This window comes from Phymastichus coffea, unplaced genomic scaffold, assembly GCF_024137745.1.
Source record: "Phymastichus coffea isolate CEN01 unplaced genomic scaffold, Cenicafe_Pcof_1.1 PCOF00053, whole genome shotgun sequence".
NCBI classification, from domain to species: Eukaryota; Metazoa; Arthropoda; class Insecta; order Hymenoptera; family Eulophidae; genus Phymastichus; species Phymastichus coffea.
The window spans coordinates 1,430,144-1,451,108 of record NW_026706864.1 but is presented as its reverse complement, the minus strand read 5'-3'; the positions used below and the strand labels follow the sequence as shown (position 1 = coordinate 1,451,108).

Sequence of the window (20,965 nt, the reverse complement as noted above, 5' to 3'; positions counted from 1 at the left end):
CCCCGGCATTTTCGTTTTCTTTTTGAGAGCGCGACCGAATTGTTTTCAGTTTCGCGCCGCCTGATCAGTGGCTGGCCGATGGGGTTGCACTGCGATCGTTGGGAGCATTCGTCATGCCTCGCCCGCGTCAGCACCAAGCGACCGTCTCGCGCGCGTCGGCTCAGTCGAAACAACAAGAAAAACAACGACCGCGCCTATACAGTCCAGAGTCTATCCTCGTTTGTAAGCTTCATCAGTTGTATTGGCGGATGCTCACGCGCGCCTGCAATTCGTCCGAATGCTCGCCCGCACTGCTCCGTGTGTTGTTACTGCATTGATATTTTGGATCCGTGAGTTAATCCACTAATCAAGCAGCCAAAGTTGTAAGCTATCATAGGCATGTTTCGCGCTCCTGTCGATCTTCGAGTTTTTTTGGTTCTATTCAAGACGAAAATCCAAATTTCATGTTATACGATATATCGAATTCAGACATTCGAATTTCCATAAGAATATTTGTATGGAATCCTTTAATAGTATAAATACATCGAATACTGTGAGCATTAAGGGTGAGGTGTAGTGAATGTATTTGTGTATCGAGGCTACTGGATTAATGTGAGCATTGTTTAACGCGTGGGTTAATTTCTACATGTTCTTCTTTTTCATCATAGATGTATGGTTTTTGAAATGTGTGCCTGCATTCTACATAAAGACACAAGTTGTTAGCTGTTTCATATTGTTAGCCCATTTCTAATTTGAGACACGGACAAATTTCTAAGTATATCGTGTCTCTTTGGAAGATGTTCCATCTTATTCCTAATGTTTCTTCGACAAAAGGAGCCCTACAAAATCCACCGTTGCAAACAACGTCGGAGTAGAAAGTCAGCTCCAAGAATGGCCGATCAACAGAAATAACACGAGAGCCCCGATATAATTGAACCAACAAATAGATGCCCGCGAAGAACAAACAAATCGACGATCCCTCGGTGCGCAATATCGACTTTGGTGTCGTTCGAAAAAGCAAAAACCGCTCTGGCGCGAGCTCCGGCTTGGAAAAAAAAGGCTTGAAACCCATGGCCGGATGTCGGCGGTCCGCATGAGCGCTCTCCGCCGATACTCGTTTGCGGGACACCGCGCCGCTGTAATACCGCAATTCATCTCTCTCTTTCAAGAGGGAGAAAGCCGCGCGCGCGCGCGCGCGGCGCTCGTCGGTCGTTGAATAATGTCTCTCGCGCAAGCCAACCAACGTGACAGCCGCCGAGCAGCGCGAGAAAAACTTGGAGAGGAGATGGTTTTTTCTTGCCCGAGCGTGACGCGAGTGTAATAGTAGGTTTTTCTCTCTCCTCGATGGGGTTGATTGAATAATTCAAATACTGATGGTTTTCTGGTGGTGTGCTCCGTGTTGAAATTTCGGGACGATTGCTTGTAATATCCATCTTAACGGAAATTCATGTTCTTTAAACATTCTTTTTATCCTAACGTAAAGTTTTTGCCGTAGCTTATGCGGATAATACGCATCGCATCGTCAATTATCAAATTATTGATGATTTTGGTCTTGTAGATTATCTAATTATTTATAAACAACCCAGTGATGTACGAATTGAAAACTATTTCCATGCATTTACATAATAGACAAGCGCCGTGAAATAAGGTCCCTGAAAACGTTCGACTCTTAACTAGAGCGAGAACAGCGCCCTAAACACACAAAAACCACCCCTAAATATCATCCTTTCCACGGTAAAAACAGGAAAAATTTGGGTGCCACAGCAGACATCGGCAAGGCTCCCCACAGGCACTATTACGAGTCGTTTAGCATTGTCCGGCTTTGCAGCTGAGAAGTGGCTCGTGCGGGCGGAAGAAAAGCCAAAAAAAGAGGGGCGCGCGCACGTTCCACAGCGCAGCCTGCGCGCGTTGTGAAGCCGTAGCCGACAATAAGTGCCAAACGGCTGCGGCTACGCGGGACCTAAGACCCACTGACCGGCTTTTCAAGAATCTATTATATATTTTGAGGGACCAACGCTCTTCTTCGTCCGGGGCTTTTGTTCTCTTCCCAACCACATGCTGTAGCGGAGAAAATCGATGGATCTATGATCAGCGAAGGTAAATTTATGTTTCTCCAGATATTCGGATTGCAAGGGCATAAATGATTGCTCATGATCTTGTATATTGGGTCGAAGAGAGGAATGGAATTTTATAAATTAATGTGGCCTGTAGGCTTTAGGACTAACGCCTTTTGTAAAAGGTTTTTCTCGATTTACTAATGCATTTTACGCTTAAAAAATGAGCTTCTCGAGGATTTGGCTTCGCATAAAAATTTGTATTTCTTGTCACTTATAAATTGCCAATCCGTAAAGAGCTTTACGATTACATTCGTTTGTTATTTCCATCTGAAAATTTCATTGAAACAAACTGCTCTTAAGCGTGATTCCTGCGAGCAAAACAATTCTGTAATCTTGAATACGACTAAATACAACTGCAGTTAGCGCCATCAGATAGAAATCTAAACAGATCTTTGGCGGTGAAGAAAAAGAAGAAATCTGAAAAAGCAATCGTTAGCATCCTGAAGATTAAGAAATCAAAAAACTGCTGGCTCCTGCATGGGATTACGTTAAACGAGGTCAGGCCGGTACAAAAGACCGACTAATCGAATCTGTCCCGCCTCAATCCTACGCTTATCTCAAGGAGAAAATCGATCGATCGTTCTGACCACCAGGTAGCATAATTTTTATCTTTACCGAGAGCCTATTCCCACTTCCGCGGAAGGTCCGAGTATTGTAAGAGAAGTGTTGGCAGTTGTGGTCAGTTTGTATGCCGAACGGAAGGAGCCGACTGTTTGGCTGGATTATGAATTTCCTCTCAGCGTGGACGAGATAATGCTTTCGGTAAGCTGCGCTCACTGCTAATCCAGTTTCATGTTTTTCGACCACTCGATGCCCCGCGAGGCGACGATGAATGAAACGAGTACTCAATGGAGCACGTTTCGGCGTGAACGGTCAATTGTCGTCGACCATGTCTTGCGATCAGCCAGCGAACAGCATGAGGTGAGGTGTCGTATCTCTCTCTTCTTCAAAAATTCTCTTCGAGGGATTTTACTGTCGGCTTGTAAGGAAACAACAGTTTTTCTCTTGAGCCTTTCAATACGAACTGCCCTTCAATGGACTTGCGAAATGCAAAACTCGCTTCAAACAGACGATGTTTGTAGTGAAATTTACGGCATAATTGACAATATTTACTGTGTTATTTTCTTGGCTAATGCAAGCTCTGATTTTATTTATATGCTATTTATGACGAAAATTCAATATTTAAAAATGTCTATATTATATCTTTTTAGAGTAAAACACATCCTTTTCTTAAATTTTTTGAGGATTATAATCTACACATATGATTTTGAAATCGAAATTGTGCTTTATCATTTCGTTGTTATTTTAATTTTTTACATTTCCGTTTATTGTAATTTTTCTAAATGAAAACAACCTATCGAAATAAATAATATTGAAGAGTTCAAAGGAATAGGCGTTAATATTTTAAAAATTTCTTCATTGGTTATAGTATGTAATGATTTTGAATGTATTTGTACACAATCTTATACGAAGGACTTTGCATATGAACAATTCGATGATCTAAAAACTTGTAACAAACATAATGTCGTATGTATACTTCGATTGAAAAAGTAGCATTTGACAAAAGACAGCGAAAATTTATGAATTCAACTGAATATCATCATCGACCAAATGCATATTATCTCCATAAACTTATACAATATCAAGTTTGAAAATAGCGCATGAATACCGTCGGCGGCGGTTTACATAGGCAAAAACTCGTTTTCGCTGCTGCAGAGAGTGCAAAATCGCTGGTGGATCAGGCAAATCGGAATGGAAAGAGAGAGAGAGAGAGAGAGAGAGAGAGAGAGAGAGAGCTGACTCCGTTATGAAGACGCACACCGGCAAAACTAAAAGGGCCGCCGCCGTCGAATAAGAATCGCTGTTTACTCTGCAGAGCTCGATAAACCCTTTTTCCCTCGATGAGAGCATCTCTCACGATTGTATGTATACCTTCATGAGTATTTCCTTTTATCATTCGAAGCTCATGCGCGGAGAGAAGCTATTATCGCGTCGCTTTATACGCGGCTGTGCATATGCCGCGAGCTTGCTAGAGGTATGTCGTTCAGATGCACTTCACTGCTATCCTCGCTGTTCGTGCCTTTTTTTCTTTTTTTCAACTTGGCCGGTGAACAAGACACGTCAACATTTGCTTTTTTCTCGAGCAAGCTCGATTTCTTTTGTCTTTTTTATTGCGACAAATAGTCGTCACTCTTATTTACCACTTATTTGCAGGTTTGACCAATTTTCATATGGAACTTTCAGATTGAGAGCAGATATAATTTACTCAAGACCAAACGAAAAATTACATTACACATCCTTCCCGTCTTTGCAACAACAATTTTCCAAGTTTGCATTAACGTGGAATAGAGAGGGGGAGGGGGGTTATGCATATATAAAGCAGCTAATGCACGTGCACCGAGAGGATATTATCTCCCTCAGAAGAGCCATAAGATGATCTGCATGCATGCGCCGCGACTGCCGGCTTTGGCCTCACAGAGAACGTGCCGCTTCTTCGTCGATTGAGAGAAAACGTCAGGAATTCCAAACTCGATATACATTCCAGTTCGTATGGTTATATACGCACTAAAGCACCTGCGCGCGCTTCTCTCATTCTCGTAAGAATTAAGCTTCATGTCGGTGATTACCCCACGACGACTTTTTCTTTACCTTTTTACGGACGACTGCCAAGAGGACTTTCCTTGTTATTATACTTGATTTTGTTTTTCTGTCGTCAGACGCAAATTTAGATGATTATATGTGTATATTATAGAACGAGCGTCAATTGTGGATTATAGTGGAAATCTTTATTGTACAGTGATATTATAGCTTTTTTTCATACCGTGCGGACATTCGTGTGCAATAAGTAAGATATTGGTTTACGCTTATTCGCGGATTACACCCGATATTTTCTGTCCAACATTTAATTAATTTTTACGAGTCTCTCTATTCGACGCTTCCACGTTGACAGCCAGGGTCGAGGATAACTCTGTCGCCTTTGAGTAATTTTCTCGCTTCGTATACAATCATGTCTTAATCGAGCATCACTTCATTTTCAACGTACCTCTTATTTATAGCACTTAATTTTGTAAACTTCATTTTGTATAATACCTTTTAGCTGTATTGATGTCGCTCTGCTAAAATGTTATCACACCTTCAATTTAACTTGATTTTAAGTATTGCACTCTTTATTTCATCTGCTAGCATGCTTACGTTGTTTGTCTTACTACTTGTTCGTTTGGATACTTTTATTGTACTGCGGTCTCGTGTTTTACTTTCTATTCGAATGCACGCACTTTCGACAAGTTACCAAAAACTGTAAAATAATTGAAATGCACATTGAAATGTTGAAAAATTAAATTTTGACAGTACGATTGTGATGAGTGAGCTACTACTGTTGGCCTATCGATAGAAATTTCAATTAAATTTATTGTTTTATTTTTATGATTTTTTAAATTTCTTTATGATTAAAATTGCAGTCTCCGTATAATTTAGAAAAGTCAAGTTGCTTAATATACGCGCTAATGTTTTTTTTTATTCGATTTTCTTTAGAGTGCTCTTTCCGGCACTAGCATATACAGACAAAGACCTCGGTGAATTCAAAATAAGCATTACAATTTTGCCGTCAATTTTCTTGTACCTACTTTTACCTTGATCCAATTCTAACCAAAACCAGTAATCTTCGAGCTACTTTCTTTCCTCAGTCCGAGGAAAATATTATTTTATCAAAGGTAATTTTATATAATTCCAAAAGTAAAAATAAAATTTTGTGTGAAAAAAAGTTTATTTTACTATTCAAAAATCTTATATTCACGCATCTTTAAATTATACATATTTGCTTCATCATGAATAAATCACACGATGCATGAAAGCACGTGCGTTCTGAGGAAATAAGGAAAACGAGATTTTCTGATATTGTTAACACAATATTACTATACCATTTTAAGAATACGAATGGTTGATTAGTTTTTTCGAGATGAGCCAATCAAAGATATTTCTGCAAAAATGTGTTCAAAATGAATATTGAAAAGAAAACAACGCATATTTGTCAAAGTTCTAAAACTTTATAAGAAAGCATTTTGGTTTTGAAAGTTTTCGAGAATTTCCATCAGTAAATTTTTCTATCGAAATTTAATTCTACAACTATCGATGGTTTATTTTGTAGTTTAGATTGCCAATCATTCAAACATAAAATTTTTCAATGTGTATATCTATCAGTTGTGTCGCTCGCAACAATTCTCTGCGCGCAAAGCGCCGGTACATTATGCGAAAAATAAAAAAATCCGACGTCGAACGAATGAAAAAGAAAAAAACAAAACTAAACGGGTGAAGAGAGCCGGAGGGCACACACGAGTTTCTTTTTCTCCCTTTATTCGCGCGGATTAAAGGGCGCATACGCGGGGGCACCTGAGATGCTATATGACTGCTTCAATGGGCTGACCCGATCGACGGATATCCTCTTACCGACACGTGCGCCACGTGCGACGTCGACAGCACAAAAGAGAGAGAGAGAGAGAGAGAGAGAGAGAGAGTGGTCACTTCTCTCTTGACTATTCGGCCTAACGAGCGTGAAACGTTGCTGCTTTCTTCTTTTCCGCGCATCGCGAGTTCTTTTGATAACTCAATCTCGCGTCTCTTTCATTCTTTATCTGAATCGTAAGAGTTTGCACTGAGCTCAAAATTGTTTGTCCATATATGGGCTATTCACCGTTTTACAGAGATGTTATTGTGACTTTTATTGGAAATTGATTTCTGCGGCAAGCCTGGCTTACATGTTTTGACTAAACGAAACTGGAATTCGCTTGTAATAAAGTGATGTTATTTTTTTAAAACAAATTTCCTTCCGAATACCTTGCAACTGTTCGTAAAATTATAAATTACACCCTCTAGTCCTGTAATAGTTCTCCAAGTATAGGCTGACGCGTGTCGCAAGCGGATTATGAGGGGTGTGACAGAAGAAAGCTCGAGGCCTTTTAATTAAGCGCGATTCGAGTGACGCCCGCGCGGATTGTCGCGTTTCTCAAACATATAACATTTTAATGATGACGCCCGAGAGAGAGAGAGAGAGAGAGAGAGAGAGAGAGAGATATGCAAGGTTTCATATATACGTTGAAAAATAAAGGGATTTTCTTTTTTTTATTTATAATTGCGAGCAATTAGAAGAAGATTCCAGAGCTGCTAGCGACATATACCATTGAACAAGAGGATTTTTAAAATAAAATAGATTCCTTTAGAGTGCACTACATTTCTCTCTCGATGACAAAAGTCAATTTTAACAAGCTCGATATGCCGAGCAAAACAAATCATTCCCATCACAATGGGCTTTTGTTGCGATTTTTTTTTTCATCTAGCCAATCCATCGCAAAAAGAGAGAGAGCGAGAGAGAATAGCAGACGGCAATCCATGCGCGTAATCTGCTTACGCTCTCGTGTTACGGACAAAATCATTTCATCAATCAAGCGGCACACGCGCCGCGCTTGCCTTTTTGACGAATAAACGTCGAATTAGCCATCCGCACGCACAGCTCTGACGTTTCATCGGCGAATGTAATCGGAAGCCGGTACGCGACATGTATGATTGTGCGTTGCGCTCCAACTACTCCGCGCTTTTGCTTTCTTTGCAAAGCTGCGCGAGGAACTAAATTTAGCGACGATCGAGCCAGCGAAAAATGGAGAAAAAAATGAAAACGGCAGCGTCGACGAACGGGAAGAAATGACAGACCACTGACGTACGAAGCTGTTCCAACGACAGATGTCCGCGAAAAAGAAGCAAATTAGAAATCAAGAATAACTATGTGATTTTTAAAAATCCATAACCCTTCCATCATCAGCACGACGACAATCGCGAAGAGAATCAAAGCGCGTTGACAGGCGACTGACTTTTCGACCGATTCATTAATAATGACCCACGTCTAGTATCGTCGAGCTGGCGGCGGCGGCGCCCCTGTATCTTGCCGACTCCATCTGCGCTACCTGCACGAATTATCTCGTCTCCCGGGGGCCCCCTTATCATTATGACACTCGACGCGCCGAGCTTTCTCTTTTTTCTTTCGCTCTTCTTCTTCTTCTTTGGCGCGTTCGGTCGCTTCTTCCTTTTCTCACGGGATCCTGCCTGTAGTCATTGTTTGGTCCTCAGCGAGTGATCTGTATCGATTTAGTGAGCAAGATTATTGTTTAACATTGACACAGCGCTCCTCGATCTTGTTGTGGCAAGTTATTGAAATGGTGAGATTTTATTCAGAGATCTAAATGCAAACAGACGACACTATTCTATCTTCTTTTTTCCCGAAAATTTATCATCGCGAAATTGCAATGCGTGTATTTTTAATTAACTGGCGATCTGAGATTATACAAAATTAATACGATATTATTGATGTCGATTCATAAAGTAATAGCTGTCACCGTGTATCGATGAATAAAAAAATATGCCAAGATACTTTCGAATGTTGACTTATCAATTTTTGACAAGCCATTTCGTGGTGTTCTCTTATGATAATTATGAAATCCCACGAGAGAATCGTTCTTGAAACATTTGCGTCGACAGGTTGGTGCGACAAGGTTCCTGTACTCTTGCGTATGGGCTACTTATTAATCAAGTCCACGATGCTCTAACTTTCCCAAAGATGCGCTACGACAGCGTTTGTTACAGCTACATGGTATATTGAAACGACTTTGAGAGACGACCAATAAATAGAAGATGACAAATATTTACATATTTATTTTTTCTCCCTTCCTCTCTGTTGTAGAAGACTGTTCGCCCGTGATTTTCGATTATATTGGTTTTTAAATTATTCAACGTATGCGGAAGAGATGTATATGTCGAGTGTTATCTCACATATTTCATATTCGATAAATCAACTGTTTCTTTCTTCGAGGTGAATGAATGGACGCACATATTGACGAACGATGCGAAAAATTCTTCAAATTGGCATTCAACTTTGTTCGATAAGATCTAAAAATGCGGAGCACCTACCGCATAGTTGTAAGAACCGAGTACTTGAAGTGGTGTCGAAAATCTATTTTCTGCCTGGGCGCCAAAGCTGCACAATGTCCGCGGGCGCGCGATTTTATATTTACGGCTGGAGATATTACACTCGAGTTGGCCCGAATATAAATACATCGCGCGGACGCTTAACAGTCCGTAAATCAATCCATGGCGCGGGCTCTGCGAGAAGGCAAGATGATGTTCTATAACGTCCGTCGATATACCTGCCAAGGCTTCTAATTGAAAAGTGTTCGATGAATTATATGCGAAGAACTCGTGCGCGATGTTTATTGCTTGGGATCGCTTGATTTTTGTTTGTCGTTGTCGTCGTCAGAGTTTTGTTGGATTGTAAATTTATCATGTTTTAATTGACCAATATTTTATGTGAGAATCATCGAAAGTTAATGAACGATTATTGCATCGATTTCACTAACGGAAGTTGTTAGTTTTAATTTAATGCCGTTTATCATAGCTTTACTTATCTGAAATATTATTTTAGACATTACTCATTTGCAATTTTCCATATACTTTGAACATTAATTTATCGGAAGGTAAATTCATTGCTTTGATAAAAAAATTATGATTGCTAGAAATAAAACATTTGATGAGCTGACTCGAACTATAAAAGCATCGTTTCTTTTATTTCGTTCGAAGATAGTTTACACAAATTGATAGATATTTGTATGATTAAAAACCATAAATCCTGCGACAGTTCGATTCTGAAAATCGCAATACGAAGAAACAAATTACGGGCAGCGCGAGTACAAACATATTCAAATACATTTAGATATATGCAGTGCGTGCGTGAGACGCATCCATTGGCAAGTCTCTCTCTTTCACTTGTGAAACGAATGGACGGATTCTTTCACGGCTTATCTTATTTACGAGCGATAGGCGTGAACTCAGGCCCACCCGGGTGCATATGTGAAAGGCACTTGAGAATCTTCTTTTTTGGGCGATCGACTCACTGCGGGGTGCCTATGCTACGACCTATTCGCAAGGTGCTCGTGAGTTATGAAGTGTATCGGCGAAAGTGTAATGCTATGTGCGGTCGTTACGAAATTTATTTGCAGACGCGCACCCGCTATGATTGATTCGGTACAATCGAGCGGTTCGCGTGATTTTTGGGCAACTGCTATACGACGCGACGGCTTATACTATCACGAGAGCGAGAAATGCGAGAAGGAGGCGGCAAACAACGAAGATTTGCGCGCTGCTCGAGCGCGCGACCGTATAATTTACGAGTCTTTTCCAAGGAGTGATATATCTTCATTCATAAGTAAGTGTGCATGCGAGCTAAATAAATCTGCCATGAGCGAGGGAGCCTACAGTGTGCATCTTCTGTGTTGCTACTACAAAATTCTAATTCAAAGTAGATTACGTTTTTCTGCCTATTTTGCATACAGTTTGTATACCGGTTTCTTATCCATTTCTGAACGAGTCATTTGTAGATGCATCACGCGAACAACGCCAAATTCACCGACGATAGACGAGCGCCTTGGTTAGAAAAACTCACCCGGTATTACGTTTTCCCAGCGCGGACAGTTTATTGTTTCTACGCGATTAGTCACCGCAGCGTAACGGTGACTGTTGCCCTTGCGTCTATAGTCGATTTTTAAAAGCCGCGACACCTGCTGAGAAAGCACTGCTCTCGAAGCGCGCAAAACTACGATGATTTGACGCTTTCCTAAACAAATATTTTGACTAATATCACCCCTAGACGAGTTGATCGTTTGTCGCTCGATTTGGCTGTTTTTGCTAGATCCGACAAGTGACGTTTTCCAAGTGAATGTTACTCAACTTTTTTTTCAATCGGTATTATGTATAGTGTGCGCAGTTTTTTGCTTTCACTAATTGCCGGGCTCCTATTGTTTCCACAGACTGTTTTTTTACCTGTCTTAATCATTTATATCTGATGCAAAATTCAAATAAAGAATATATTCATTAAAGAATATTATTCCATTTGTCCGATTGCCTCCAATACCAATGATTGTCTTAGTCAATATCATAGTCAATTAATGAACGAAAAAAATAAGGAATGTCAGAATATAGGATCGAGGAAATTCATATTTTACCGCACTGCGACTCCAATAAAAATAAGAAAAAAATCAGCATAGCCAAGAATAAAGTGACTACTTTCCTACTTTTATAAAATTAGTTCAATCGATGTACCTGAGCTTTTTTGCAAAATAAAATTGGCTAAATCTTGAAAATATGATAATCAAGTGTTTCTGAGTCAAATGAAATATAATCTTGATTAAATCTACAGTGATTTAATACTTTCATGAATATACATTGAAATCTTCAGTGATTTAAGATTTCCATGAATATAAAACATAAACCTTGACATCAGCAGATCGGAAAAATCCCTCGTTTCTATTTCTTCGAAATACGAGCACACGCGATACAAGCATGATTGTGAACACATACGTAAGCGCTCTTCTCGTTACTACTCAATACTAACGTAGCAGTTACGCTTTAGTCATTGGCTTGAATGAAGAATTTCAAGAAAACATTTACATTTTTAATTGTCATGATAAGATTTTTACGTTGAAAATATTTTCGTACTTAATATTTTTATGTATACTAAAGAGTATCGGCTCTCCTTTTATCTATTTTAATTAACGATGATATTTAGAATCGTGAATATCTTTTCAAATGTTAAATACTATTTCGACGCTCCGTGCTCGAAAACTCGATTTGTGCATGCTCGAACAAACAAGCGTGCTTCGAATTTCGTCTTGCGTACGTATAGAAAAGTTAACTTAGATACATGTGCGAGATGGTGATTTTACCCTCGTATGGCCTCTTCTGGCAAACGTCCACACAAGGCTTAAATCACTTTCTCGCACTAGTATCGAAATGTAATATTATGAACTTGCAATGTTACTACTAAGTTACATTTTAGAAAATTCAAGGGGACAATAAGAGGTATCAAGAAAAGAAAAAAATTAAAAGTTTTAGAAGTATAATCACTTTTAAAAATATATCAGGTATTTATAGGTAAGTATTTGCGAGCTAGAATAAATAGTTTTTCGTTAGGTTACCTTCATGAAAATATTTTTAAAGTAAAATGAGCTTTATCAATTGTAACTAAAATGGGTAAATGGTTGTGTATTCAGTTCTGTCACCTGATTCCGGCAGTTTGCTTACATTTATACCAAATGTCCTGAAGGATTTTGTAGCAGCCGAAAACGATGTTATTCTATGGTGGCGGATTATCGAGACCTTCGAGTACGTCCTATGCTAAGAGGACTGGACTTTCCGATTTCAATTTTATGGATATAAAATTTTGTATATAATTATATATATAAAAAAACTATTTGATCTTTTGTGAAATTTTAGATGGGCTTGTTGTCAATTGATTCATCGCTGTATTATGTTTAAGGTATCAGGAAACTGATCATATAATAACTTAAAATATTATAGAGTTTTGACGGTAAATAAAAACGATACTAGCACTGCCCATATTTCTTGACATCGAATGATTCTGCTACATCATTTACGTTGTCAACCAGTCAAGTGTAAGAGTTAGACTTATGAATAAATCATAAGGAACTGTAATAATTGTTTTATGCCGTGTTTGTATCTTTGGTATCCAAATAAGCTTGCTTTCAACAGAAATAATTTTCAATGTTGAAACAGATCAGTTTAGTAGTTTCGATATTATCAGTGCTTTCCGGTACAACCATTACCGAATGTTTTCACCAAAACCAACAATAGACTTTCCAATTCAATAATACCAACTATTAGCATAAGTATAAATAATAAGATATCATCATTTTTCACCTTATTTTAGATTAAGTTATTAAATAGGCGCAAATGCGATAAGTGAGTAGGTAAATGGGAGTAAAATAATGAATGAAAAAGTAAAATCATGACACATTAGGAAATAGGCTTGTGAATTGTTTTGGCTACTCTGTATGTTCAGCTGTCGCGCTCTGTCAGAATTAGCCTGGTTCACTTTCTACATATTTCTTCAGGTAGATAAAAACGATAGATTAAGTTGTTAGAACTGAATATCACTACACCATCAATCAAACATCATCGTCAAACAAATTTTGACGATAATTTTTTTTTACAAACAATAAATTGTAGAATTTTTTAAATTTATTATTAACCAGAGTACTATATATATATTACAAAATAGCAATAAATATACAAGTACGTTACAAATAATATTGCAACCCAGCAGAGGAAATTGATGTCCTGTTCGCTGGTCTGGAATACAAACTAAAAACTAAAATGTTTAAAGTCGATTTAATTTGGTTTTTTGCAATCGTCTAAGTTTTTTGTAATATTGTCTTTTGGCTGGATATTCCACATTTGATTTGTTTGTACTTTTATTATACCATTTGTTATTTTGGTAATTATGTTCCAATCTTGAGTTGTTTTTGTTTGTATTTTTTTTTAATTATATGTTGATATTCTTCTATGAGATCTGTGATAAAAGTTACATGTGCCATTTGCAAATGTAACTCCTTATATCTAAAACTATATTATCTATATGTATATCCTCATGGACTTCTAATGTACTATATAAATTTTCAATGAACTGTTTTAATTGTTTACAATTTAATTTTCAATTATATTCCATTTCTGTAGTTAGGGATTTTTTTAATCTATTTTTTAGTTTCGTTTTTCTGTTATTTTTGTTGCCCATTATTTTGAAGTTTTATATTTATTTATTCTTTTATATATATATATATATATATATATAAGTTATATGTAAATTATATAATTAATTTAAATCATTCATTTATCCCTCGTGAAACAAGAGACATCACAAATCACTAAATGGTCATAGTTACCTATATTTTACTGGTAGTGGCAATAACTCCACTTCCTATAAAAATGGGTTGGTAACTACTTATGCTAATTATAGTCGGTAAGAAAACTATGCTGGTATCTGAATAAGTTATACAATATGCATTTCTGAGGAAGTATTATTTTTTTACTTTGAGAAGAAAGGTAAGATTTTATGAATGTGTTTATCTGGAATGATGTTAAATTGAACAAAGAGAATATACACTTTTCAAACAAAATTATTAAGTAGGCTTGATTATTTACACATACACCTACGTGTGAAAAGACAATATTTATTTTTCCATTGAATAATTTTTATACGAGTCAGACTACTCTTGACGTCACAAGTACAAAAACACCTTTTTGCGACGTTACTTCGAAACCGGTTTTACATTATTTTCCAGTGTTTTCAATAAATTAATATTTTTTAAATATATTTGAATATAGAATGAAACTGGATTTTAACAGAATACTTCTAATTTGTTTGATAATAGACAGTTTTATAATATAATAGTGAAATCAGAAATTGAAAAGATTATATTTTAATGCATATTAAATACAAAAAAATGTATTATAATATTTTTTATGAAAATATTAACTAATTTTGACAATAATCATAAAGGTAAAATGTATCTACTTTATAAAATATTTAATAAAAAATAATTTTGTCAATATTCTTAGATCTATATTTATTTTAAACTACAGCATCGTAAAACTGGGAAACTTAGAAGTCGCGTCGGATGTATAATATAATATAATATTAAAAGCGAGATTACAGAAAAAGCTTTATCTCTCGACTGTTACCAATCCAGTATTCAACTATTTGATTCCTTATGATTCTTATATGCATTTATTAAAAACAGCAACCCATCAGCATTTTATATAAGAATCTTCGACAACTTACGAACCTTCGTAAAAGAAATGTCATATCTTTCGTTCATCGATTTGCCTACAACTTTGACGAATCTTACATTCTAACATTCAATATTTCTATAGATATAGACTACTTTTGCCAAATATGAAAATGTATGACTCCTTTATATTAGAAATAGCTTATAATATAAGCAATGTCGAGTTTTCATAATTTCACTAAATGAAAGCTGTTATTAAATCCTTTCGCTTAAAAGGATATCTTTTAACCAAGATCAGCCTGGTTAAAATTTCCGTAAGAATAAAATTTAATATTCTAATTAATCATTTTTTTTCGGTAAAATGCATTTCAATGAATTGTTAGAAAATAGCTAGCTACCGATATCATCCTCGCAATTTCATATGTTAAAGTTATTTTTTCCTCTAAACATTGATGTTCGTAGGTTTAATTTCAAATCAGCGTAATTTTTGATCGGTGTAATTTTTTTAATAATTATTTTTTATTCCGTCGAAAGGATCTGATTGCAGCCTTGCTTAAATTAGAAGTGGTTTTAATCGTAAGAAAACCATATATTTACAGATTTAACGGTAATAGTCTATGGTTATGGAAATGTTGAGCGTTAGAATGAATAGACGCAGCTTCTCACATATTTTTATGTGGAAAAAGCTTTCCCAGAGGTAGAAAGGTATAAACCAACGAACTAAAGAGTTGACACTCTCCTTGTCAGACGACGAAAACAGACGCTTATAAAAAAACAGGTTTTATATAGGGGCCTTAGTAAGTGGTTAGGTAACCGCCTATTCCTTATATATTGTACAACCCAGCCACCGCGAGGCGCTAGTGCGCCCTATACCCTATTTATTATATGTATTCGGTGGTGGGGACACGCTACAGTTCTGGCCTTCTAGCTCTGTCCTTCTATAGGCGTCTATATCTTTGTTGGATCAGAGGTATTATCCCAATGAGATTTCTTGTTTTTGAAAGTTAATCTCCTTATTGAATCGAGTCTTTCAATTTGTGGCTCAGTCTTGCTCGACTCGTGTGCGCGTAAACAGCCAACAAGTGGGCCTTGTTCTTGCTCGGGAAGGCGACCTTCAGGTTCCAAGGACCCCGGTAAAGGAACCAATTTTTTGCGTAAGTATTTACCGATTTTAAATAAATACTATAGATTTACTATATTCAACCAAATTTACTTTTGTCTTTTCTCTAAATTCTACGTGCCAAGATTTTTACTATCTTTGAACAAATTAAATTATTTTGTCAGTGAAAATATTTTTGACGAAAGTTGATTCGTCAGTATTGATTTTCGACTACAAGTGAATTATTAATCAATGACTATTGTTAGCTCTCAACTTCTTTTCGAATCGTACTACAATATATTTAAAAATTCAAACTTACAATGAAAGTGTCACGTGTTTAGGCATCCGATTTACATTGTTGATTGATTGACATTGACTTTCGATATTGTTTTTTTTTGCATAAAAATATACAAGAAATCGCTTCCATCTATTATGATACTTTATTTTTTGGTAGTATTGTATTTGTGTTAATAATATTTCTGGTTTCAACTTGAAATAACTGAATAATTAAATCTAATGTTTATTGTCAAAATAAAATTCTTATAAAAGATGAATAAAAGCAATTGAAAATTTTTTTATTGAGAAAACTGCTGAAGCTAGGATCTCACCTAATTTAACACCGGTTAGTTATAAGCTTGAAAAGATAGACGTCGTTAAATAATGATTAACTACGATATAGCCCGTATTATATGAAGTGACGACGAAGAAAACACTTTATAATCTCAGTGCAATGGGAAACACGTTAGTAGGTAACTCTTCGTTGTTTGTAAAATAATTAGTTTTGTCTGCTGAGTATGAACAACTCTTTTTCCATAGAGCTTGTAAAAAATATTCTTATTTGCACTAAAAGACAATGAGTAATGTGGTAATATTAAACTGTAAATATTTATAGCTTGAATAATGTAGATTATGGATTTTATGAGTAGAATTCTTCGCTAAAAATATTTTAGAAAAAGTTCTACTTAATTGATAGTTTTGTTAGAGAAAGCTACGAACGTGTGTTTTAAAAAATCTAATGAAGATGTAATATTGTAAAGTTCCAAATTTCGGAAGACGTGAAACTTCATTTTAAGTAATAATACAATTTATTGTGTATGATATATTTAAGTTACGTCATTTGATTATTTGTAAGGCATTTTTTTAATGTTAATTTTCAATATTTATAAGATGACTGGATGTATGGAATATCACTTTCAATAAGTTGAAATTTTTTAAAGTAAATTAATGTAATTAGGTGGTGTCAAGTTTAGTCAATGACTTGAATTGGTTCACTTTCGATGTCTGGGAAAAAAAAGAAATGCTTTTTCTTGTTATTTCTCAGTAAAACATTTTTCTTCATTTGTTATTCATATTATTATTTTAACATATTTACAATTACAGAGCTGCGACTGAAAATTTTTGAAAAGCTACTTGGTACGAAATTAGATAAAGTCCTAAAACTAGATGTCATTTTTAATTTTAACGAGGAATTATTTGAGACTATAAATTGCTGTCATAATGAACAGGTTTGTTTATGTACATTCTTGTTTTATAATAAACTAAAGATTACCGAAGTTCTGAATTACAATAACTTAAATATCCAAATGTATTGTTCAAAAAGAGTAATAATAATTTCGGAGAAATTACCGATAAATTTTGAATGTCCATATACTAATTCAAATAAACTTTTAGAAACATTATTAAACTTTTGCTGTTGATAACTACAACAGTCTGCGCACAAGACGATTCCAAATCTCACAGTTTTGGATTTATAAGTGATTCGCCTCTTAAATCTTTTCAAAAGGTACCAGTAATTTCATTTTGATTAATAATGAATTATGTGATATATTATATCAAACTATATTAAAAAATAATTATGTAACGACGATAACGTTATGAAATTGAATATTATCTACAAACAAAAATTCTAATAATCATTTCGTTAGGCCGCTGTAGTTTCAAATGTACCAGAATGCGCTGATATTGGACTGGACTTTCTGAAAAACAAAAATGGTTCTGCAGTCGATGCAGCGATTGCCGTATTGATTTGTGAAGGTGTAGCATCACCAATCAGGTAATTAAAAATATTTATTACATCATTACTAGTTAACCATTATGTATAGCACTCAAAAAGAATATTTTGTTATTTATTATAAGTTATTAATTATAATTTTGAAGTCTGATGAACTAATGAAAAGTCATTTAAATAGATTAATAAACTTTGTGACTAGTTATAAAGGATATTTTTTTTTACATTTTAACGTGAGCTTTTATTAATCAGGATAGAATGCGATTGATGTATATTTCAATATAGAGAAAGTTACATAATTTGAATGAATTCAATCAGTATTAAATTCTACTTCCCATTTGATATTTTGGTAAACTTAAAAGTTTTTATATTCAGCTTAGGCATTGGAGGAGGATTTCTCATGACAATTTACGATGCTTCGAATGGTGAAGCTGTATTTCTGAATGCAAAAGAAATAGCGCCTGGTTTAGCGAACGCTACAATGTTCCGTGGAAATGCAAGCTTATCATTTGCTGGTTCGTTATTTCTTTTTTTTTATATAGAAGAGATGAAAATAAAAATATTGATACTATTTTAGGAGGGTTAGCGATAGCGGTTCCAGGAGAGGTTATGGGTTACTGGGAGGCACACAAAAGATTTGGACGAATTCCTTGGAAGGACCTGTTCGAACCTTCTATAGAATTATGTGAAAATGGTGTAATCAGTAATGATTATAATGATCTTCGTTTGAAATTCGTTGAAAAGGAAATTAAAGCTGAACCTAGTTTGTCAGAATTTCTAATTGATCCGAAAACTAATGAATTATATGTCGTAAGAATGTTTATTTCAATATATAATTATCATATACAAGTGGTTTGGAAAAATAATTTTTCTTTGTAGAAAGGTGATAAAATCAAACGTCTCAAACTAGGGAAAACTCTGAGAAAACTGGCTGACGCGTCGCAACCTGTCGATCTTTTCTACAGAGGTGAACTCACCAAACATTTTGTTGCTGATATCAAGAAACGCGGAGGCATCATTACAGAAGAAGATTTTGTAAATTATAAGTACGTTCAAATCAATGAAACAGAATGGTATACAAAATTAATTTTTTAATTTCATTTTAAAGAGTTAAGTGGACTGTACCCCATCGAGCTCAAATAGATAATATGACGATATACACTTCGCCACCTTCGGGATCAGGTGTTCTGCTAACATTTATGCTCAAAGTCTTAAAAGGTCTTGTGCCAGCTGAGAATGATAAAATTTTGTGGCAACGGTTTCTCGAAACTTTCAAATTTGCCTATGCAAAAAGAGCAGAACTTGCAGACCCCGACTTTGTTAATTTAGGTAACATTTTAATCATTACTCTCCCATAACCGAATGCGAATCAACAAATCTATTAACTTTTAGACGAAGTGATGGCGAATTTAACGTCACAGGCTTACATTGACCGAGTAATATCTTTAATAAAAAAAGGAAAGACTTCTGAGGATCCCAAATATTATGGAGCAGCAACATTTACAAAAAACGATGCTGGTACTGCTCACATATCTATTCTAGCACCAGACGGTTCTGCTGTATCTGTCACTTCAACGATCAATCAAGAGTGAGTTAATTAATAAAGAATGTCATCAAATTATATTTGTTGAAAAATATAACAATTACCTTTTGTAGTTTTGGATCTCAAGTACGATCAAGATCAACCGGAGTAATTTTTAACGATCAAATGGACGATTTTGGTAACCCTGGTATCACCAATGTTTACAGCGTGCCTCCTTCGCCTAAAAATTTCATTCAAGCTTATAAAAGGCCTCTCAGTTCTACGTCGCCGACTATAGTTGTGAGTATCAATCACGAAGAAAGTCAAATGAATAATAAATATAAATAAATAAATCAAATTAACTCTAATTTCTCATCCTGGCTTAGGTAAATCAGAATGGTGAAGTTATATTTGTAATTGGAAGTTCTGGGGGTACTAAAATTCCTACTACTATTGCTAATGTTATGTCTTTGTATTTCTGGAATGATTACAATTTAAAAGAAGCTGTTGATGCATACCGACTTCATCACCAAGTAAGTGTGATGTCCACTTTTTTTGAAATGAGATGGTAAATCATATAACAAAAAACATATTGATTTCTTTATTTCAGTTATTCCCCATGTATATCCACAGCGAGCCTGACTTTCCTGAAGATATACTGGATTATCTACGAAAGCTTGGCCATAAAAATCGTATTAATGATATCCTCGGTACTGCGGTAACAGCAATTGCGCGTGAAAATGAAGTCATAGTCGCCAATGCTGATTACAGGAGAGGAGGTGCTGCAGTTGGATTTTAAATTAGTTAATTATGCGTATTAAATTTATGTGAAACAAATGTTAGACCTAAATAGCAAATTTTTAGTTAACATAGAATAATCTTATTGAAATAAGTTACAACATTTTTTAAATAAACGAATACCATGACTAGGTTTCTCGAAAAAATAATTTCTTCTTAGGATTTATTTAAACGTTCTGACCTATCCTGAATTTTTCAAACATCCATTTTAAGTTTCTAATTAATTTATTAAATCTACTTTGTATTAAAACTTATTTTCTACAAAATATCAAAAGGCAAAATCAAAGACCAATAAATCAAGCTACGGTTGATAAAATTGAAATCGGGTAATATATTAATACAATATCCTTCTCTGTAAACATTTTGAAAACTTTTATTTAATTAATGGTATAAATTATAACGTTTGAATATGTCTACGTTGTTTTTTATTCTTTTTTGTCTTTCACTTGAGGGATCATCGCTGCGAACCTTGAATTTAGATTTAAAAAATATTGATACGACAGATTCAAACGCAGAGAGGCGCAACAGCTGGATTTTGAGTCTGCTTGTACTCTAATGGTTCGTATCATCGTATCAAACGAATTCTAAATTTCAATAAAAACATTTTTTATATTTATACACACATAACATCATTTTCACCTAAAGATCAAACATAACTATAATATGTATCTAATGCTACGTATGTTTTTTATCTGGACTTGGTTTGAAATGTTCGATATGAAATGAAAATTGAAAAGAAAGTGTGCCCGTGATTTCCTTGAAATAATCAGACTATTAATATATATGAAAAGATAGATGAAAAGGCAACTCATTTTGAGACAC

At 35.4% G+C, this 20,965-nt stretch overlaps 1 protein-coding gene across 1 annotated transcript; it reads left to right on the top strand.

Moving 5' to 3' along the window:
• Nucleotides 1-17,312: 17,312 nt before the first annotated feature.
• Nucleotides 17,313-20,144, top strand: LOC131665700 (scoloptoxin SSD14-like). The gene is made up of 11 exons (XM_058937757.1): nt 17,313-17,320; nt 17,487-17,598; nt 17,741-17,868; nt 18,199-18,338; nt 18,401-18,633; nt 18,703-18,869; nt 18,932-19,152; nt 19,216-19,411; nt 19,480-19,645; nt 19,732-19,878; nt 19,956-20,144. Exons 1-11 carry the CDS (start codon nt 17,313-17,315, stop codon nt 20,142-20,144), a joined length of 1,707 nt encoding a protein of 568 aa, XP_058793740.1.
• The last annotated feature ends 821 nt before the right edge of the window (nt 20,145-20,965 follow it).